This window comes from Ostrea edulis, chromosome 5, assembly GCF_947568905.1.
Source record: "Ostrea edulis chromosome 5, xbOstEdul1.1, whole genome shotgun sequence".
Taxonomy (NCBI): Eukaryota; Metazoa; Mollusca; class Bivalvia; order Ostreida; family Ostreidae; genus Ostrea; species Ostrea edulis.
This window is the reverse complement of record NC_079168.1, coordinates 28,544,707-28,568,377: the sequence shown is the minus strand read 5'-3', so window position 1 is coordinate 28,568,377 and position 23,671 is coordinate 28,544,707. Positions and strand designations below refer to the sequence as shown.

The 23,671-nt window shown below is 35.8% G+C and overlaps 2 protein-coding genes across 4 annotated transcripts; one reads left to right on the top strand and one right to left on the bottom strand.

The window, feature by feature from the left end:
- Window positions 1-589: 589 nt before the first annotated feature.
- LOC125651848 (dolichol kinase-like) lies at window positions 590-11,887 on the bottom strand. Of its 2 annotated transcripts, none has more exons than XM_056165668.1 (12): window positions 11,730-11,887; window positions 10,363-10,471; window positions 10,060-10,130; window positions 6,982-7,122; window positions 6,388-6,551; window positions 6,161-6,217; window positions 4,652-4,840; window positions 3,406-3,618; window positions 2,461-2,614; window positions 2,070-2,180; window positions 1,411-1,488; window positions 590-841 (listed from the first exon to the last, which is right to left on the bottom strand). In XM_056165668.1, the coding sequence occupies exons 1-12, from the start codon at window positions 11,854-11,856 to the stop codon at window positions 696-698; spliced, it is 1,560 nt and encodes a 519-aa protein (XP_056021643.1). In that variant the 5' UTR covers window positions 11,857-11,887; the 3' UTR covers window positions 590-695. The 2 variants fall into 2 exon arrangements, with proteins under 2 accessions (XP_056021643.1, XP_056021644.1); XM_056165669.1 differs by lacking the exon at window positions 11,730-11,887 and adding an exon at window positions 11,132-11,238.
- Window positions 11,888-15,081: 3,194 nt separating this feature from the next.
- LOC125651854 (type I iodothyronine deiodinase-like) lies at window positions 15,082-23,617 on the top strand. 2 transcript variants are annotated; one of them, XM_048880662.2, is made up of 2 exons: window positions 15,082-15,218; window positions 20,976-23,617. In XM_048880662.2, the coding sequence occupies exon 2, from the start codon at window positions 20,976-20,978 to the stop codon at window positions 21,708-21,710; it is 735 nt and encodes a 244-aa protein (XP_048736619.1). In that variant the 5' UTR covers window positions 15,082-15,218; the 3' UTR covers window positions 21,711-23,617. The 2 variants fall into 2 exon arrangements, with proteins under 2 accessions (XP_048736619.1, XP_048736618.1); XM_048880661.2 differs by lacking the exon at window positions 15,082-15,218 and adding an exon at window positions 19,829-20,227.
- Window positions 23,618-23,671: the final 54 nt, after the last annotated feature.

The following is a 23,671-nucleotide window of genomic DNA, read 5'->3' as shown; positions in this document are numbered from 1 at the left end:
GTCCGTGCTGGTTTATAGAGCCTGTGATAGGCAACACCTATAATCATAGAGTCCAGTCTATATTCAGGTGTTGAAAAATCCAAGTATAGACTAGCCATAGTTTCTTCAAATAACGTGTGTAAAACTCTCAATGGAATAGAGTAAAGTGACGTAAGGCAAAAGTGAATCAAACGCGACATCATTTATACTTGGTCTTTTATATGAGCGATGTCCATGACTACGTTTCCGTCTTTGGGTATTGGGAAAGAGTCCCATCACATTCACGTTATTTCCTTGTGGACTAGTCAAATTTCCCACATCATATACATATCTCTGTTCCATTGAGTTTCAGATAACGAGGTTCGACTGTAAATCATTTTTTCCACTTTTATACTACCCTTCACTTGTGTGTGAAATTAATTTCCTGCACTAAAAGATAAATAATTCATAAACATAGATGGAATAGAGGCATTAGAGAATGCTCGAGATAAATGTCTGTTAACTATACGCTTCAATAAACCAGGGCATCTTTACTCTTAGCACTCACATAATTCATTACCTATCTTGATCTCTCACATGAACTAAGGACCAGAAAAAATGACAGAAGAAGTATGGTTCTACTGTATATTCTCTCTCTGATATTTTCCCTCTCGTGGAAATCACAAAAAATATCAATATTGATTGTCTAGAATGTCTTAAAAGTTAATCAGTTTGTATCATGACTTCAGTGTGATCAACAGATTATACATAAATAGCGGCAGTACGTGGTTGTCTATCTGTGATGTGGACGCCTCGAGGAGGGAGGTCGCTGCTACGATCCCCGTCACAGGCACTAAACGATTGTGCAGAACATCAACAGGTGCTACAGAAAGAAAAGAAAATATTCTCATTCACAAAAATTATTTGTGAAGCCCCAGTATTACCAAGATAAAAGCTATCGCAAAGCAATCCTTCAAATATCGAACCAATTCGACCTTCAATTAAAAAGTTAAACTTCAGTAAAACCCACTTTTTAGCTAAGTGCTGGGGACAAACAGTTTTAATTTGTAATAAACATAAATTGTTATATCCAAGAAATTTATGATCTGTTTTAATGCTATAGCGAATGAAAATAACTTTGCTATAAGCGTGAGTTCATTATAAGCATGTTTGCTGTAACTGTGTTTTACTATACCTAGAAAGCAAATATTCTAATGGGATAGAGAAGGGGTCATTCAGAGTACCGATAAACTGCAAACTTTCACTCTAATACTCCCCTCCCCCCTTTACAACTTCCCTTACCCCCTTTCAACCAACTAAATGATATCTAACATACATTTGATTGACTTACAGAATATTTGTATACTGATAACTCACAAATATATTGGTAAATGCTTTTCAATAATTATATTAAAAAATACTACATAATAGATGTATAAGCAATATACTTACAAAAATATGGTTTGATGAAGATAAAAATGAGTTGAAATATAATGGATGCCACTGTCCCTTCAACTGTTTTATGACTTCCTGTCAAGAAAAATTAGAAATTGAAGAATCCACAATGAGAAGAACAAGAGGCCTCAAGGGTCACCAAAATATCACTCAATGTAAAACATCAACTAAAAGTGTTGAAGCGTAAGTATATTATCTTTAAAACACTAAAAGTTAAAAAGGAGGATTTAAACCACATACATATCTCTCAATTACTAATCTGTGGACCAGACTAATTTATATTTTCGAATGGGCCTCCATGATCGATCAATATTACTGTCACTTAGTTTGTTTTCTAAATGTTCAGGAGTAAAGAAGAAACTATGAACCCAGTTTTTATGTCAGATGCCCCGGAGTAAAGAAGAAAATTATGAAAAGATTGCACTGTTTCTAGAAGTTTCAGTCCTATCTCTAGGATTCAAGAAATTCATACTTGTTCATTTACCCTAAAATATTTTCCACAGCATTTTGGTCAATATTTGACAAAGAGTTTCTAAGAAGAATTAAGAAATGTTCAGAAGTTAATAACACACAACAAAGGATAGGCATAGATACCAGTAGGTCGATTGATTGACTCGGTTGATCTATAAAAAAAATGACAACAGTTGTCTGCATACCAAATATTTTGTGCTTCCCAATGGTACTGCCAACAACAGAGGCCATAGTATCTCCAACACCAACAGACAAAAGCCCGGCAAACAGTGGCAGGACATCAGAGAAATCACACCCTGCTCAAAATAGACAGAATAGAGATTTATGTCTGAATTTTCCTCAGTCCCAGGGGCAGATCCAAGAATTTTTTTTAAATGGTGTGTGTGTGTGTGTGTTTCTACCATTAATTTTGGTTTTCAAGGGGGAGGGTCAACCCTTTTTATAGCAAAATGTTTTGACGAAAGAGTGGGTTCCAAGGCCCCCCCCCCCCCCCCCCCTGGATCTGCAACTGAGAACTTCATGTAAATGTACTAGTACACAGTCAATCCCAACATTGTAGACAGAAAGCCCACTTACACTGGAATGTGTGGATCCACAGAGGGAGGGAGAAACCCACGAGGAGGTAGATGGGGGTCAGGATCAGCCTCCCTTCGTCCTGGGCACTTAGGAACACGGAGTAACACTTCTGGAGAAGTGGGCCAAAGACAGGAACTTGCAGCAGTCTTACGGTCTGAAAGGAAAGATCAGGCTCATCAGTGCATCATAAAATCTTACTTTTGTGCAGGCCATGTGTGCTACACTTTAAAATATCACTTGATAGGAACACTTAATGATCTTCATTAATTTTTATGATTTGAAATGAAAAAAACTTTTATTTTGCCTTAAAGGGTCTGATTCACAATTTTCCCAAAAATTTTGTTTTTCACTTTTAATGATCAAAATCTACTGTCTAATGTGTTTAAAAGGTTTCACAAAAAAATTAAGGTTATCTATGACAAAAGCTCATAATACATATTATAGTTTTGAAAACAAAGATTGATGTGCATTATTGTTTACAAATTTTCAAAATAAATGGATATTTATCCAAGTTTATTATATATATCACAATTCAAGTATTATTTTAGACAAAATGTGTCATTTAAAGTTAAATTTGTGACTGTGCAAAACTGAGATGTTTTAAATTACAAAATTAACATTTCACTGGTTTGTTTAAGAAGATAAAAAGACTTTCAGTCTTTGTTTACATAACACAGAGTTAAGGCTAAAATATTGCTCTTAATCATCCTTACATCGAGATGGTCCAAATTTTGGTTGTCAACATTAAATGAGATATATTTTTAATGTTTAACATCAGCAATGAAAAATATTTCTTTCAAAAACGTGAACCAGTCCTTTAAACAAATTTTATCAAATAGTTAAAAGGAGAAAATAAAACTCATTCGTCAATGATTTTTAATAGCCCTGCCACTCTGATTTTCTTAAAAGTGTATAAACAGTTTCGTCAATGCATCATACATGTACCTCTGCTATGATCAAGCATCCCAGAGCCACCCAAGAGGCTGTAAACAAGAGAACTGCATCATACAGTAGCCCTGGTACGTACACGCCAAGGATCAGGATGTGAAATATCTTCCGGACCCGAGTCCGACCTTTAGAAGGTTTGTTGTTCTGGTTCAGCATCGTAACACACAGACTGATCAGCACGAGAACGCTCCACCAAACAAGGAGATAAACCTGTAAATATCGTTATCCCGCTTCAGACAAATTTGTAGATAACTGATTGGATAAAAACTAAACACACGATGCTCTGAAATTCTTATTATCCCACTTCCCACAAATTTGTAGATAATTGAATGGATAAAAACTAATTGCATGATACATGTTCCCAGAAATTTTTAATATTATGTCTCTGTACGGAGGGTGTATTAGTTCGACAACTGTGATGTCATATAACTAATATCACATGATGCCCTGAAAATTTCAATACACTGTCTCTGTTCAGAGAGTTTGGCAACTGTGACGTAACTTATGAATCATATTATGCTCTGAAATTTCAATACAGCATCTCCTTGCAAGGGTATATTGGTCTGACAGCTACCGTAGCTTTCAATGTATGTCTGCATTCAGTTTTAACACCATGGTTTGCTTATTAAATGTTATTGTTCATATTTTTAATTGTGATGTTTTGATGTTGTGATTATATGATTTTCAATGTGACACATGTTTATGGTGTTCAGTTTCATAATTGAATGATATCTATCAAGCATATTACTGAAATCTGAACAAATTTTCTAAATTAGGTCTTCAGCAGGATAAATTTGTTACACAGTCAGTTTATCTGTATTTGGGACTCGGCGAATACAGATTTCCATTTCACACCCTGGATGACTCCGTACTGTATCCCAAACTGACTGTAACTAATAGTACTGTAAACTAACTTTCATTCATATAATCATGAGAATTTTCATGAGATTTGCAAGAACCTTGTTGTCACAAACCAAACCGCAAACAAAACCTTTAATGTCTCTAGCATTTGTTTCACGTTATCTCAGTCAAAGAAATTAGTTGCTGTGAACCTGTTCATCACTGGTAAATCATGTAATAAAATCAATACAGAAAAAATTTCATGGTTTACAGTAAAAAGTTATCAAATGTAAGCTTTATACTGAGTTAACAGCCATTTGTAAACACTGGATTGTGATCTGATGTTTCTTTATAACTTGGATGAGATCTTACACATTAACACAGATGAGACTTTCATATTTACCCGGACTTTAGACTCCATTAAAAAATGTAGAAGCACTCTGTATGGCAGTGGTGAACCAAACAGCTTCACCGACAGGAATAAAACAGCTACCAATGCCAGTCCATAGGACAACAGAAAGCGCACAGCGCTGTTTCTGGTGCGGATTGTGCAGATAAACAAACTCCCCATCATCACCCCTGCATAGGCTAACTGTAAAATGGACAATGATAGTTTTCTTTAAATTGTAGCGGTGGGTCTTTTCATATAGAAGCATTGTTGTAAACAAATAAATGACTTTATCTAATAAAGCGAGAAAATGTTGATGCACGTTTTTACATGTTAGATAATATACTGTAAACGTATTATATTTGGCGTGTATGATATTTGGCGGAAATCGTTTTTTCAACAAGTTAGCATAGATTTGATTTAGCGCATTCCTGAATTACTTTAAAAATCTAGATTTACGAATGGCATTTAGCGATGTACTTGATTTAGCGGAAGCTGCGTTCCGCCAAAGGCGCTAAATAGAATACACAGCCAAATGTAATACATTTACAGTACTTTATCTATAATTCCTTTATCTAAACAATCCAGTTTTATGCACAACACAAATGAAATATTCAAAATACAGTAGTAGTGAAGGTTATATGGAACGTGGATAGCTCAGTGGTTAGAGGACCTGACTAGAAATACAGGGGTTCCAGGTTTGATTCCAGCCATAGATTTTCTCCTCTCCTAACTACAATTGGTGCTGTTGACCACCCTTGCACTGCAGGTTGTCCTGCCATGGGCAAAAAGAATCTGGGTTGTGTGTCTTCGAGGATGAAGATAATTTAAAGAGGGAGGAATGTAGTAATTAGACCATGGATATGAGCTTGGATAACTCAGTTACTAAAACACCTGACTAGTAATGCAGGGATCCCAGATTTGATTCCCAGGCCAAACATATATTTTCTCCTCTCCTATACAACATTACAATGTAACAATGAGTCTGTTGGAACTTCTTACCTGTGAGATGGAGATACTTGTGGGTAAACTTAAATTCTTACCAGCCAAATGGAGAGACTTGTGGGTAAACTTAAGTTCTTACCAGCCAGATGGAGATACTTGTGGGTAAACTTAAGTTCTTACCAGTGAGATGGAGATACTTGTGGGTAAGCTTATTAAGTTCTTACCAGTGAGATGTAGAGACTTGTGGGTAAACTTAAGTTCTTACCAGCGAGATGGAGATACTTGTGGGTAAACTTAAGTTCTTACCAGCGAGATGGAGATACTTGTGGGTAAGCTTAAGTTGGAGATACTTGTGGGTAAACTTAAGTTCTTACCAGTGAGATGGAGAGACTTGTGGGTAAGCTTAAGTTTTTATCAGTGAGATGGAGAGACTTGTGAGTAAACTTAAGTTCTTACCAGTGAGATGGAGAGACTTGTGGGTAAACCTAAGTTCTTACCAGTGAGATGGAGAGACTTGTGGGTAAACTTAAGTTCTTACCAGTGAGATGGAGATACTTGTGGGTAAACTTAAGTTCTTACCAGTGAGATGGAGATACTTGTGGGTAAACTTATGTTGGTGACGCCTCTCTGTAACGCCTATAATAATAATCAGATATAAGGATCCAAGGAAACTCCCTTGCTGTGTTTCATTGTGCAAAACAAAATGGTGCATTAGTAGTTAATATAGAATGCATTCATTAAATAGCAACATATTTGATATTATACACTCATGAAAATAAATGGACTTCAATCAAAACACTACTTGCTTTGTATGAGATCACCAGAACTGGGTAGAGAGGGATGATTACAGATTGTAAACAGACAGCTAGCTCCCCATCAGTAAAGGACTGGGGAAATACACCTGGTATTTTACCCAGCAGGATATAAACAAGCACACACAGTCCAACAAACACAGCTTGCTCTGGTCGTTCTGCAAGAGAGATTCATAGATGGACTAAGATTAAATATACTTATTAGATGGCATTGTATATTTGTGAAACGCATTATATGTTATTGCATTCTTGGATTTATCTTGAGAGATATCATGGTCACTTCACACACCACAGCAAGCGTAATAAACCAAAAATATAACTTATGACCTTGACCTTTCTGTCTGAAACTTTGTTCAAAGTCACTGCAAACCCTACAATCAAATCAACTAGCTTGAGCATAATTTGTCACAAGTAGTTTCATATTGTCAACTCGGTGACAGCATATGGCTGAAGTTATGAGAGAAATGGAGGGAAACATTTAATCTGAGACAGACAAATTCATTGTTATAAAGCACCAAAGAACAGGCTTTGAGTCTAATGCTCTCTGTACGAAAATAGATAAAAAGAAATATTCATAATAGTATATACCTTTTGAAAGAAAATCTTCCCTCAACCAGTAGAGAAGTCCAGCACAAGTTAACTGAGTCACAGTGGATGGGTTAAAGTGAACTAAATGTAGTGCCACGAAAACAAGGGCCAACATCACCGGCATTTTGTCCACTTCTGGGTCTGGAAGTATGCACATGTGTGATCTATATTTATTACATTTTCAAAAATGAAAACCTATAATTTATTCATTCAATAAAAATAATATTTTCACAGAGGGAAAATTTTCACAACTGATTGTGACATCATGTTAACCGATTGTGATGTCATGTTAACTGATTGTGATGTTATGTTAACTGATTGTGATGCCATGTTAACTGATTGTTATGTTAACTGATTGTGATGTCATGTTAACTGATTGTAATGTTATGTTAACTGATTGTGATGTCATGTTAACTGATTGTGATGTTATGTTAACTGATTGTGATGTCATGTTAACTAATTGTGATGTTATATGTTAATTGATTGTGATGTTAACTGATTGTGATGTCATGTAAACTGATTGTGACATCATATTAACTGTCAGATTGTGACATCATGTTGTATATTACTATACATCCTGTAAGATTTGAAGTAAACATGTTCTAAAACCAAAGAAAATGTAATAAACAGAAAATTCAATGCTTTGTAGTTGGATATGGGATTTATTTCACTCATAACACAGGATTTTTTTTATTTGCTCTGCACTCGTGAAAATATAAAAAATCCTGTCTTACTTGTGAAATAAATTCCATATCCAACTACAAATCATTAAATAATCTATATTTATTGTACCTCAGAATGTTTTTGCTATAAAATTGTTAGGTGAATAAATTTGCTATTTCTTCTGGATAACGCTAGCCGTGGAACAGTTTCTGAACTATCTGCCCTAAGGAAATAGTCATGAAACTATTTACTGGATGCTATATTTGCCCGCGTTTTCTTTTCTGTGACGTCAAAGTCTGATAACTCTATTTAGTTTACTTCAGTTTGGTATGTCTGACACAAGTAAAGTCTACTTTGGTATAATAAAACACATATTTACTGACTATTCGGACAAAAGCAAGTTTATTGTCCCCCAAGACAGCAACTATTTCCCGAGGCGCATATATATATATATATATATATATATATATATATATATATATATATATATATTAGTATATATCTCATATACACTTGGCTCAAGAATAAGATACGAGCTGTACATGTATTTATTTCCAATTTCACGGAGTCATTTTTGGTTTGGTCTGCAGGTATGAAATTCCGCAGAGTTGCATATGGCTTACATGAAAATAGCCTCCATGCTCTAAGAATACTGGTATGAAATTCCGCGGAAATTATTTGACCACGAACCTAGCAGAAACAAGAACTGTGCGTAATGATGTATGTTTATAGTACAATCACGTTAAAAGAATCTGATGCAAGAAAGATCAATCCTCTAAACTTTATCTTTGTCGAGAAAAACAAAGGTCACAATCCGCAACTGAAGTAAGTCTGGTGGTCTACAGCCCTAGATGTACAAAGATAAAAGTTTGGTCTGGGTAGATTTCATATTTGCTAGTGAACGCAGCTGAGTTCTAAAATTTTAACCTGCTCTAAAAATTTTAGCCTTGTCAATTAGTGGAAAACATAGGTCAGACTACAATCATCAAGGTAAGCAATAAAATGTCTCACTAACACAGACTATTTATCATATAGCCTAATAATGTAAACAAAAAATGAAGAATTGGCACAACAGAGATTTAGCACATTTTCATACAATTTTGGTATTTTTACCTGTAAATAATACATAATGATGCTGTATATTTCAAATAGGGCTTATCAGGGGAGAACATTATTGAAAAAATTTCTTATCTACAGTATGTATTGTACAACCATGCTTCACTGGTCACTAAAGCTTACATAAACACAAGTTTGTGGTGAGAGCCAGTGTGTATATTTACAACCATGCTTCACTGGTCACTAAAGCTTACATAAACACGAGTTTGTGGTGAGAGCCAGTGTGTATGTGTATAGGACTCCAAAGTGCGATGGTCTGCGCCAAACCCCGATGGTGTGAGACGCCAATGTGTGATGGTCCACGCATGACACACTCATGCGCCAAAGTGCGATGGTGTGAAACGAATGCGCCATAATGCGATGGTGTCGACATGACAAATTTTGATGGTGCATACCGGCACTAATGCGCCATGGAGTGACACGCCGAAGTCCGTTGGTTAGTAAACGACAGTGTTTTGGTACAGGCCATAGCAACCATGTGTAGTTTCACCAAAATATCAGTGCAAAATCCATGCACAAAACATAAGGATAAGAACTTATTTTGTTGTCGTATTATTAAACACAAAATTTTCCAACGCAAAATCGTATAGAATGTTTTGCATTATAGCATACCCCCAGGAATTTATTACGTGTACGTCAAAGTAATAAATGATCATGAATTAAAGAATGTTTGGGCGAAGTAGATAGTTCGACAACAAATGCACTTTGCCGTTCTCATCATCCTCAACAGTGTAAACCTTGCCATTGCTATCATCCATGTCAATCTTAAAACCCGTTCCTTCCTAAAATACATCCCGAAGAAGTTGGTGTCAGCACTGCAGCAGAAACAACCTTCGTTGGGGCAAACTGATGTTGCACTTCTTCGGTTTTATTTTAAAAGACGTTAAGAATGACGTCACAATGATGTGACGTCACAAACGTTACTGAATCCCGCACCATCACACTTTGGCGTTCATAATGTTAACCGACCATCGCACTTTTGCGTAAACCATCGCACTTTGGCGTGACCATCGCACTTTGGAGAAACCATCACACTTTAGAGTCTTACATATATACAACCATGCTTCACTGCTCACTAAAGCTTACATAAACACAAGTTTGTGGTGAGAGCCAGTGTGTATTTGTACAACCATGCTTCACTGCTCACTAAAGCTTACATAAACACAAGTTTGTGGTGAGAGCCAGTGTGTATTTGTACAACCATGCTTCACTGCTCACTAAAGCTTACATAAACACAAGTTTGTGGTGAGAGCCAGTGTGTATTTGTACAACCATGCTTCACTGCTCACTAAAGCTTACATAAACACAAGTTTGTGGTGAGAGCCAGTGGTATCAACAGGCTGCACCATAACCCAGGATCACTCTTGTTCCTGTAAAAAAAAAAACCAGTGATTTCCAACACATCAAACATCAAATGTGTAAAATGTTAAACAGCACAATGATTTTGTTGTAAGCACTGCTAACCTTTATAATACATGTTTTGTTGATCATTTGATCTTGTGGTCTCGTATAACCGCAAAACAATAAAACTGATCCATATTCAATGTATTATGATAAAACTTGGTAAAAGTTATCAATAAATTATTAATTATCATAAATTACCTGTACACCTGAGGTTGGTCCGCTGTTTCCTGATCTTTGGAAGCTTTTCTATGAATGACTGGTACAACTTGATGAAGGGACATAAGAAGCATTGCACACACGGAACAACCTAATCAAAATAATACATAGAGCCTTCAGTTTATATGTACTGCCTATAGTTTACATGTTTACATTACACACACGGAAAAACCTAATCAAAATAAAACAAATCTGTAAAAGTTTTTAAAAAGGAATCGAGAGAGATAATATTGTTTGATCTGACAGTTTTTGGGTCTCTTAAATATCCAGTATAATGATCTACCACTCGGGGTTGTCACTAACGCAAGAATCTGCGTCCTAGCAGCAGAAAATTCACTTGAGACGCAAGATTGTCTGATATGGTAAGTCCCGCGAACGCATCACAGACTCAAAGTAAAAATCACAATTTTACTTAGAAGCCCTGATATTGTGTATTATTTAAAACTTGTAGTAGAATTTTTTTTTAGGTAAAACGTTACGCTCTAGTGAACCGAAACAATACCACTGAGTTCAGTGTCCCAATTCGACTTGTTTGTTTAGCATCAGTCAATTCAGAATTGTTGCGAAGCCAAGTCGCGAATGATTAAAAATAAATCTTAAGATTTATATGTTTGGTACTGCTTCCATTTTAATTGTCTTATATAAAAAAGACTTATTAAATATTCACGGGACTCATCAAATTTTCACGGGACTCAAGCTGCTTATAAACCATGAGTCTGTGACTCGTCTTCAATAATTTTTAGTGACAAACCTGCGGCACTGGGTCTGGGGATCACTGTATAATAGCATATGGCTCTGCCCTCCCTAACCAGCTCCTAACCGTTGTGTCGTACACTAAACAGGTTGGGAACACTTCCCCTATAGCGAGATATTCTTGTTAAAACACGATTATCCCTCTCTAGCGAGAGTAAATATATCCCATACAACCGAGAAAAACACCCGTGGAGTACACTTCGTGTTTCATGTGAAAAGAAGAAAAAGTGCTAAAATGTCTGATATTTTTGCAAATATATTAATCAAACAAAAACACTCACGATGTGTATTGGATTTCAGACTGCTTCCCTCTTACGCAGCAACTTTGATATGAGATTTCTTGACTATGTTGTCAATTTCATAGAATCAATTCGCATCATGTTGAGTGTGTGTCGCACTTATTCAGCGTTGCACGGGATTTGCCAATATTTTCAATAAAGATGCCAAAACACTTGTTTATTTCTCGCTAAAGAGGGATAATCGCGTTTTAGCGAGAATATCTCGCTATATGGGTAGTGTTCCCAACCTGCTAAACGCCGAGATGCTCGATCAGAAAGTATGATACTAAGTCAGTTGAGGCAAAGTTAGAATCTTACCTAAAATATTAAAGTGCTTTGTATCCTTTACGAAGTTTTGGTTCCAAAAATAGCACATATAACAATAAAAACCAACAATTACGGCAGACTCCATGAGCTGAAGCCGCATCTCGCTACGGAAAATCATCTAATCAAACTGGAAGAAAACATGTTCACGCTAAAATATAAAGCGTTCAACGGCATTTAAATATCCGTAATACGAGAAAAGCAACATCCTCATGAATATTTCTTTTGTTAATGATTCCCATTTCCTTAGAATTATGCAGTGGCATGGCCTGGTTAGTGTCGGAGGGCGGGGTTTGAAATATTGAAAAATAAATTATCCCTACATATCTGATATTTACGCTGTTGTGAGTGGGGGGTTTTGGGGGGGGGGGGGTGTTTGTTTGTTTTTGTTTGTTTTTTTGGTAGCAGGAGTTTCGTGAAATGAAAATAGATTGCTTAAAGAGGTTCGCGCTTGTTCTAGACATGACCTTTGTGCTCTAAAATTTGACTCAAGATTTATATTCATTTAAAGTTAATTTGTCTTTTGGTGTCAACGCAACACAAGCAACAATCATTACATAAAGTAGATACATTATCATATCTTCTAACAATACAGATGAAATAAAGACTACTTAATGGAAATGAATAACGATTACACGCTTGTAGATCAGACGAAGCAGATAGGGAACAGAGAGGAAGAGTTTTCACTGAGTAAGTAAATGAAAGTAATAAATAACCTGATTTTACATTCAGAGTTTGAATCGAATGCAATTTTATGCCATAATCCCACGACCACCACCACCCTCCCCCAGAATAAACAAACTGACAATGTTGCTTACAATTAGAACAAATATATTTTTATAAGTCATCTAAAGAGGGAACTTCTCATCATAATTTCTGTAAGAGAAAGAAGGGGAATATCTCCAAAAGTAATCTGCTGTCTGTTCCTGGCTGGCATCAGTTCTCTGATCTTGCGCACTGCAACGTGGAGGTCAAGGATGTTCATCTAAAAATATGAAAAGTTTGCATGACAAAGATTAAAGATTGAAATATAGGTATTCCCTTATAGATAACGCGAACTATCTGCTGTCAAAATCTTAAATTTTAATACTTTAATAACAATTTAAACTGTAATTCAGTACCTGGATTACTAAACTTCACATTTAACAAACAAAATCTATACATTGCTGAATCCATTCAATATTCTATAAACCCCCTATCTTTGCTCCTCACGTACAAAATTGTAGTCTGACGGTAATCATAAAAAGGATGCTGCAGTTCCTTATTGACAATATCTTCGTAGTCTTTGGTGATCAGGTCCCAGAACAGTTTGTTAGAATTCCTATGAACATGAGTTGTGCACCTTTATTAGCTGACCTGTTTTTATATTCTTACGAGGCAGAATTTATTCAAAAGCTTTTATATATGAGAAGAAAAAAATCTCTTGCTGTCGTCTTCATTAGTACATTTAGATATATATATATATATATATATATATATATATATATATATATATATATCGACTACGTTTTTACACGACCATTCCTCACGATAGATTAAAGACTAGACTTTTTGACGTCATAGACATGCAGTTGCTTCTTCAACAAAAATGGAAAATTAACGGAAATATACATATCCAGTGATCGGTCATCCAAAAAAATACTTTGTTAAACACCACTCTGATTCCACGCACAAGTACTCTGAAGTTGAAATTTAAAAAAATATATGCTGGAGTACCTTATCGACAATATCTTCGTGGTCTTTGGTGGTCAGGTCTTTCAACAGTCAGTTGGAATTCCCATGCGCACGAATTGTACTCCTTTGTTGGCTGACCTGTTTTTATATTCTTATGAAGTAGAATTTGTTCAAAAACTTCTACATAAGAAGAAAAAACTCTTGTTGTGGCCTTCAATTTGACATTTAGATATATCGACGACGTTTTGTCTATTAACAATAATAATTTTCATTCATATGTCGATTCGATATATCCCAAAGAACTCGAAATAAAAGACAACACAGAGTCGTCCACTTCTGCTTCATACTTGGATATTTTATTGAAAGTAGACATTAACGGCAAACTAACAACTCAACTGTATGACAAACGGGATGATTTCAACTTCTCCATCGTCAACTTCCCATATTTATAGAGCAATATTCCATTATCACCTGCATATGGTGTTTATATCTCTTAACTGATTCGATAAGCAAGAGCTAGTTCTGCGTATGGTCAGTATTTAAATCGCGGCAGGCTACTGACAAACAAAGTTGATGTTACAGGAGTTTCAACAGTCTCGTTTAAAGTCAGCATTTTGCAAAAATTTTGATCGTTATAATGATATAGTTTGCCAATACAAACTACCCTTGGGTCAAATCCTGTCTGGCGGTATTATACCAATTGCTAAACTGTTTTCTACACTCTGATTTTGACTACGGATTACTCCGTTTATCTGAACAAGATATAGGACTAATGGCGGCTGTGACCGGTCGACAAGGGATACTTACTCCTCCTAGGCACCAGATCCCACATTTGGTATACATGTCCATGGGGGTAAGATGAGACCACAATAGGGGGTCAAAATTATTCAAGGCAATGTATGTGACATTAATTTCATACATATATCATACACTGGTTAAATGTTAGGAAAGTGTAAGTTTTGTTTGTATCAGTCGTTGGTATACATTAAAAATTATCAAGAATAATTTGTTTGAATCAGGCAATTAATATGAATATGAAATTATTATTTATTTCCTCTTCAATACGAGTGACATTTTTATCAACGAAAGATGGTGCTTAATTGTCTATTTTTGTTTGAACTATTTTATTATCAAATACTCATAAACTTACTGAATTTGTATGTGCCTGTAGTACGGGTGGTTGCATGACGTCTGGTAATCATCCTTTGGGCAAGATATGAACACAGCATGTAAGCATTTGTACACACCGCGTTATTACAAAAAACATATTTTGCGTCTCGATCGCAAAATTTCTGTTTACAAACTTACCTGTAAGGGGCGAGATCAGATTAAAATCTAAATAAATAGCAAGGGGGAGGGGGTATAAAATCCATCTCGTAAGTTTCTGTCATCCGACATCGATTGCACTTTAAAGAAAAAAGACAAGCGACTGTTAAAAGCTACATATTGTACATAATAATATTACATTTTAATGAACATTTAATATATTATACTGTAGTTGTAATGTGCATTTTCATTTGTGAATAAACAGTAGAAAATGTATACTAGGTGTTACTTATACTCCAATGTGTTTACTTGTTGATCGATTTTTAGTTTCAACATTCATCATATTTAGTTTTAAAGGGGATGGAGTGAAACTGTGAATTTAGTTTTTTGTCAGACATTGAACTTTTGATCTCGCCCCTAATGTTTATTAAATCTTTTATGACCAGTGATACAATATCTTGTGTAGACAAGGTAAATTTGTAAAATTAGGTCACAGACAGAGCGAGTCAACATAAGGACGGTGAACGGCGTCTGATCGCACAGGTAAGATAAGTGACCCTTTATTTATTTATTTTTTTTAAATTAGATGATATCACATAATAATGGAATGAAAACGATACATGCCAGGATTATTCAATTGGTATACATTAATAATCTTAATTTTCAATTACACCGTATAGCTCACCACGTCATTACGGGCCACCGGAAGTTGGCCGCAATAAGGAATGTAAGGATGCCCAATACATTAGTCGGATTTTGGGGGGCACAAATAAATAAATGATACAACCAAACTAAATATAAGGTAACAGTGCTGGTATAGGGGGATCATGGGTAATTTCAGATTTTCCAAAGTGCGGAAAATAAAAGTTCAGTAAAGCAGGGATCGATCGATCCTTCCTGAAGATATCCAATCATGAAAAGGCGAAGATAACGAACAGTGATCAATCTCATAACTCAAAGAAGGGATACCAAATTAAAGGTTTGGCAAATTCGGACCCCTGGACATACAAGAGGTGGGATCAGGCGCCTGGAAGGATTAAGCACTTCCTGTCGACCGGTCATGCGATTTGAATCCACTTTGTCTTCATTGTTTGTATTTCCTCTTGATTGTCACTGTGAACACAGGATAAAACGGCTCGCATGGTTTTTATGAAGATATCATCAATTATTTGAAGATATCATCAATTCAATTATTGCTCTCTTTAATTGAATTAATGCGAGCATTAAATCAATTATTGCACTCATCAAATGAATTAATGCGCGCTTCAATTCAATTATTGCTCTCTTCAATTCAATTGATGTGCGCATCAATTGAATTAACGAGAGCAATAATAGATTTGATGCGTGCATTAATTCAATTATTGCTCTCTTCAATTCAATTGATGAGAGCATCAATTTCGTATAAATATTGCTCGCAATAATTACTTTAGAGCTCGGTATCAATAATTTGATGATCTCTTTAATTCATTTGAAGATATTAATTATTTACAATGCTTTTGTATAAGGGATTAATTCTTTTAAAGAGAGCAATCAATTGTAGATATGTTGAATTAAAGATATCTTTAATTATACAGTAGCTCTCTCTAAAAGAATTATTCAATTATTGCTCTCATCAATTGATTCAATGCGCGCATTATATCAAGTATTGCTCTCTTCAATTGAATTGTAGCGCGCATCAATTCAATTGTTAATATCATTAATTCATTTGAAGAGATCATTAATCCAATTAAAGCGCGCTTCAATTCAGCTGAAGAATTAATGCTATCCAATTCAATTAATGCGCGCAATAACTCAGAATTGAAGATATCATTAGTTATTTGAAGAGATCTTTAATTAAATTGTTGCGCGCATCAAATGAATTGATGATATCTTCAAATAATTGAAGATATCTTCAATTATTTGAGTTTATGTTAATTTGGCGCTCCATACAAATGCCCCCGATAATGGCCAATTCCAAAGATGGCCAAGGACAAATATCTTGGTACCGGTAGAAAGATCTTGTCACAAGAAATGCTCATATGTAATAGGAAAACTCTATTACTTATCATTTAGAGGTTATGATCAGTGTTAATTTATATAAAAGTAGGTCAAACTCCAAGGTCAACGTCACAAGGTCAACAATTTTGGTACCCATGGAAAGGTCTTGTCACAAGGAATACTCATGTGAAAAATCAAAGCTCTAGCGCGTACTGTTCAAAAGTTATTGGCAAGGTTAAAGTTTTCAAAAAGTAGGTCAAACTCCAAGGTCGAGTTCACAGGGTAAAAAAGATGTTGGTACCCGCGGAAATGTCTTGTCACAAGGAATACTCATGTGAAATATCAAAGCTCAAAATTACAGAATGACAGACAGGACAAAAACAATACCCCCCCCCCCGATCTCGGGGGCATAAAAAATAACGCAAATATCGTGCGGTAATCATACGAAATCGTACACATTTATTCGCATGATATTCATGTGAAAATCATGCAATTTCCAATTGCAAAATATTTTCGAATAAACTTAATAATTTACCATGTATGATATTTTCAGCAATTTTCATGTGATAATCGCGCATTATTCGCATGAAAATGTTTCAATGAGGTTATGATGGCGCATAGGCGACGTTCAAATGGTCCAAATGGTTCTTTGCAAAATATTCAGCCACCCTTCCAACAAAGTAATTCCCAGTTCTTGTGGATTCTGTCGGCTGTATCCACGTCTACTATATTCGTCCCAAACATGTTCAGTCGGATTAAGTTTTGGGACATGGCGGGCCAGTCGAGGACATTGGTGCCATTTCAATTCACTGTCACTTCACTGTCAATCTCGGAGTGTGTGGGTGCAAATTGTCCTGCTGAAGAGCTCATCTATTGACTTGTCTGTGTCAATGTAACACAGGCTGCAGAACGTCATTCATATACCCGCCGAACAGTTAAGTTTCCGTGCAAAATGATCAACTGGGAGCGAAAATTTGCGTTAATTGTGCCCCAATCCATGACGCTACCTCCGCCAGATCTGTTTCGTTCAAGCACGCGGTTATCTAGATATCTAATGTCCCTGATCTAACCGCTGTCGGGCCCACTGCACTCTGTAACCACGAGTAAACCTTTGTAATGATTTCAATGATGTTCCAATATTCACGAAATTGCTCTACGGCGACTTGGCCTATTATATATGGCATCCAATCGTTTGCCTCGTCGTCGTCTCGACAGTCGTAAACGACGTTGCCGTATGAACGCTTGTTGACGATGCGTTGACACCAATGGTCGAACATGTCTTGATTGAGTGTTTATGGATACGAGGATTACGTTATATCACGCAAGGGTGGATGTTTAAACCTCTAGCTACTTCCCGCTGACCGACGCCTGCTTGCAACATACCGAGTGTTTCATGTCGCAAATCATTGTGTAAACGCGGCATTGTTAAACTTTCTAATTGTTTCAGTCATACGTGTATAACTGCATTTCCCATCGACAACAGAGATATTTCACGATGACATAACTGGTTTTTACCTTTTCATTGCTTTTGATAAGCGTCTGGAAAATTTTGTGCAATGCTACTCATGCCGTGTGAACACTTAGCATGAGTAATGCAGGTTGTGGGTTTTAAACATCAGGCCGGTATATGGTGGGGAAGATTTGCTATAGATTTGACAAAAATTCATGGTTTTTCCCCTTACATTTAGAAAAAAAAATAGGTGTTGCTCACGTCTTTAAGCCCGTCAGTGACTATCCTGATCCTGCTAATAGTTAGACTATATACATGTATCTTGGATTATCATCTTCAGCCTTGGAAATGATGTGATTGATGATTGTATTTCAAGACTGATCATGACCAGATGATTTAATTCCTACAAAATGTTTTGTATGTTCAAAGATCAAGTGAAAATTTCATGCGAATATCATCCTGTTACTTTTCATCTTCCTATTCGATATATTGCTTATGAGAATCATGTGAGCCACCTTTACTCTGAAAGTCAATTAGTAAAAAAATTAGTGGAAAAATTCTTGTAATTATCTTGTTATAAAAAAGAAAAGATCTCGAAATTATGAGTTAATTTCCTTATAATTACAAGAGAGAGAAAAATCACGAAATTACAAGATAATCATCTCGAAATATCGAGTAACATAAAAAAAATAATAATTACGAAAAAAGATCTCAATATTTCGAGATAATTGATACAATTTTCACAATCCAAATAACAATCAACGTATGCTCAATAAATTGTCATCATTTCATATTGTGGACAACAATGCTTAATTGATATTAATTGATTTATTCATTGAACTGTCCTGTACAACGTGTATCATGTTTGTGTATCATTTATTCATCCCAGCAATCGTCTAACCAAGAACCCATTACTAATGATATTTCCGAACTAGATTAAAAAGACAAGGGATCAGGGGTTTCAGGACAATTTTGTGTAATCTAAAATGTGGAAAATCCCAATGATGAAGATGACATTCTATATGTATATTTGATTAAATACTTCTCACGTTATTTAAACTTTTTTTCAATTGTATAATAGATACAGGTTTTCCCCAGCACTTGATCATTATCTATCATGAAAAGGTAAAATTATTCTCTTTTTTTGAAAAGGTGAACAATTATAGAGGAATAAGTCTTCTAGGTAACCCGTGCAAAATATGTGCTCCAATATTGTAAACAATAGCTTATCAGAATGGTCAGAATGAAAAGGTGCAGATAACGAATAATGATCGATCTCAAAACTCTCAAAAGGAATACAAAATAAAAGTTGGGCAAACATGGACCCCAGGACATATCAGAGGTGGGATTAGGTGCCTAGGAGGAGTAAGCATCCCCTGTCGACCAGTCACGTCTACCGTGGGCACTATATCCCAATTACGTAAACGGAGTAATCTGTAATCAGAATCAGTGTGTCAAGAACGATCTAACAATTGGTATGAAACACGTCAGGCAGCATTTGACCCAATGATAGGTTGTATTGATAAATTAGATCGTTGTAACGACCAAAGAATGTGCGAAATGTTGACTTGAAACCCCTATAACATCAACTTATTTGTCAGTGGCTTGCCATGATTTAAAACTGATTGTACGTAGAACATGCTCTCGATTATCGAATTATTTGAGAGACTAAATCAAACTAGTTGTGTGTTATCTACATGGACCAGTAATTCATTATTTGAAAATTTCGTTTAAATGTCAGAAAATTCAGTTTCCAGTAAATGGTTCTCAGAAAAGTCTAAAACGACTTCACGGGGTTTTCACACTTGTATCAACAGGGGTACGTTTCGCAGTGAAGTTCGTAGAAATGTTAGTCATCATACTAACAGCTGTTCTGGCTTTTCCTAGTCTCGTTTCAATGTCTACTTATGGTTGCACAATGTGGTTTACATTGCTTCCAAGATATGTGAATGAGTTGACTTCTTCCACGGTTTGGGACATAACACGTAACTTTCAGACATGCTTGTGATTCCGTCTTCACTTTGGACACATTAATCTTTTTGTGCTGATGCAGAGTCTGATGCTCTATCGTATACCTCAACTAGTTTTCTCCTGAATCTGTTGATGGTTTTGAATGTCAGAACAGGTAATATCAAGATCATTGAGTAATGAATTCAAGATCCACTGGGTTCCATTTCATATTTTGTTAGTGGCTTGTCTGTTTATCCAAACGATCGACGGAGGAAATGACAAAGGCAAGAGTGAACTTGCACCCTTGTCTTACCACTAAAAAGATGTTTAAGCAATCTGTCAAATCCCCTCCGTGTACTATGCTACTCTGCATTTCTCTGTAGACTATTCTTATTATCTTCACTAGGAATGTCATAGTGCCGCATGAGTTATTAAGATTAGTGGTTGTCCTTTAGGAATCGGTTGTCCTTAATCACCCCCTCGTTTTGCGAAGAGAAATGGTTGCTTAAACGTTTGTTGATACATTCGTCAAGTGTATAAGATTAAAGCTCCATCCTTCTAAGTGACTAGTATCAAACTTGCATGAATAATTACGTTTTAGAATGCCCTTGGCTCCATTTTGTTTGACTTCAGTTAATCTATACTTATAATCTAAGGTCAAAAGCAGACGATACAAATACTTTTATAAATTATCGTAATCAAAACAAACTTAATTCTTGCTTATATGCACCGATAGATGATAGGATTAAAACCTAAAATGTAAACTAACCACCTGTAGCGTGTTTTATACAGCTGTATATAAAAAAAAGTCACAAAACCTTTTAATTTCAATGTCATGAAAGTTCTACGATCCTTTTTAGAATTCAACGCGGAAATCAATGTTTTGGTGTCTTGATATCATTAGCTTGTTTTCTGTCTTTTAGATGTGGTTCAACCTGAAGGTCATCGCGCGCTTCTTGCGTCTGTGTATGTTTACCGTACAAGGAACTTTCATAATAATGTTTGGAAAATACATACCTTCCATAGACCAAACCATTTTCGATGAAACCAGATCAATCATGGCAGAATCGTATCTTAAAGAGGATGACTGGAAAGACACCATCTATACGTATGTTCACCTTAAGGCCATGATAAAATCCCGTTTCTTTGAAGTTTTTCGTGAGGCAGAATTGGGCGGGAAAATCCCTGATGGTGACGTCATTACTTCCAACCTCTTGAAGAAACGTTTGCTAGATTTTTCCATAAAAGATAGGCCACTTGTCCTTAACTTTGGGAGCTGCACCTGACCCCCATTCATGAAAAAGCTAGAGCATTTCAAGAAATTGATTGCTCGCTTTTCTCATGTGGCAGATTTTTTAATTGTATACATCACTGAAGCACATCCAAGTGACGGATGGAAGTTCAAAAATAATTTTGACATAAATAACCATAAGGGGATCCACGATCGAATGAGAGCGGTAGACATGTTGAACAAATCTCAACCAAATTGCCCAGTAGTGGCAGATGATTTATCTAACAGTTTGAATTACAAATATGGCGCCATGTATGAACGCCTGTACATCAGTCTGAACGATGTAGTGGTGTATCAAGGGGAGAGGGGACCACAAGGATACCACATGGAAGAGGTTGAGGATTGGCTGACTAAATATACATCATAATTGTGAGCGTGGGTAACCTCGGTCATATGCGGATTGGACTTAGTGATTGAAACGCGATTGGACCCAGTAGGAAAACTTAAAAAAGCCTTTTGAACTTTAAAAACCTTGTATCTACTTCGTACCCTTTACCATATCTAAACACGAATTTCTATCTTAAAAGCTGGACATAGTTCACATTATCATTAGAGCATGCGTGAAATTTCAATTGCGTTGAAGTACATGTACATATGACAATTAAACTGCGAGGATATAACATCACAGTACCAATCCAACCAAGTACATTGTATATGTTCAAGAAAGCAGTAATGGCGATTAATTCCGTGGTTATTACTTTTCCATCACTAATCACAAATAACTGTGTTTGTCTTGAAATCTGTTACATGAAAGGTGGTGAAGAGAACGAACAGTGATCAATCTCACAATTCTTATAAGCAATATAAAAAAAGGAGTTGGGCAAACACAGACCCCTGGACACACAAGAGGTGGGATCAGGTGCCCAGGAGGAGTAAGCATACCCTGTCGACCGGTCGCATCCGCCGTGAATGACATAACTGGTACACTGACGAATTCGTTCGTGCGTATTTCAATTTCTGCGCATTAGCTGCTCTTAATACACATTCTAACACCACATCAATTTCCAATAAACTCCTTGACGTAAAAAAAAAAGTTTGATGTTCCAAGAAGTTTCTAGGTTTTGTCCATTGGTCGCCATCTTGCGATGAATATCAACGTCGCCATGTTGCGATGAATATCAACCTTTGTAGGATCCGGTCTGTATTCTTAAAAATCTTCTTTTTTGAATCGATAAACTTCAATTGTCGCGTTGTCCCGATATTGGCCAACACATAAATTAGCAGAGAAGCATCAAAATACTACAGAAAGGTGCAAGATATAGAACTTGGTGTATCGCATGCAGAATGGCGACTGAGGGACATAGCTTTGGTTGACTGTTGATAAATTTTTTGGAGATGTTACAGTAAATATTGATGTGATGTGCAATCGCTGTATATTTCCCAAGTCTAGAGACATACTGTAGTCCCAAAAACTCTTATCCTCGAGGGATTTTTGCGAGCAAATTTTTCTACGCGATCATCATTTCTTAATCAAATCTCAAAAATAAACTTTTAAGGATTAAATGATACGTACATTGTTATATACCATCTTCAAAAATGCAGCAACTACAACTAAATTGCGTGTTCCGATGTTATTATTTTTAAAAGATTCATCTTCTATGATGTTAATTCTAACTAGTTTTCGTATTACATGTACGTGTAAATTGGTTCTTGTGTTGGTACTGTGTGTGATATTGGGCGTTTTTGTACTGTTGGAGTTTCCCCTCTTTTTTTTAGTTTAGATACATGCTTTTAGTGATTTATCATTCTAAGTCATACTACAGGATTAAACATTCATTTTAAGGAATTTAACGATGTGTAAACTCTGGAGATTTTTTCTCAAAAACTGAATAAAAGTGCAAAATACTTTTATGGTAAGCTTGTAAGTAAAATTTCCGGAGTTTACACATCCATGTTTTTTTCAAAGAATGTTTGATTCTTATAATTCTAATTTGTTCCCTGTATTGAAAAATTCAAATAATTTCCTCTGCGAAGATTAAGCTATTTGTTTTTTTTAGGCGCGTACGAATACATCGCATTTTCGAATTTATTAATGTGTAAATTCTCGTTCATCTTTATTTTTGTCTAATCAAAACAAATGTAATAAATAACATTGAAATTATATAGCATTACATGTGATAAATACTTTATATGCACTGAATTCATTCTTGTAGTAGCGCTTATGATGTTGCCTTTATAAATTATCTAATTGAGGGCAAATTGAATTTTATTTGCTATATATACAGGATTGAGTAATGTGCTTTTCATTTATAGAAATAAAGATGCGAGAAAGAATGGTGGGTTTACGTTTATAATTGACAGACGACAAAAGCTAATGAATCTCTGTCC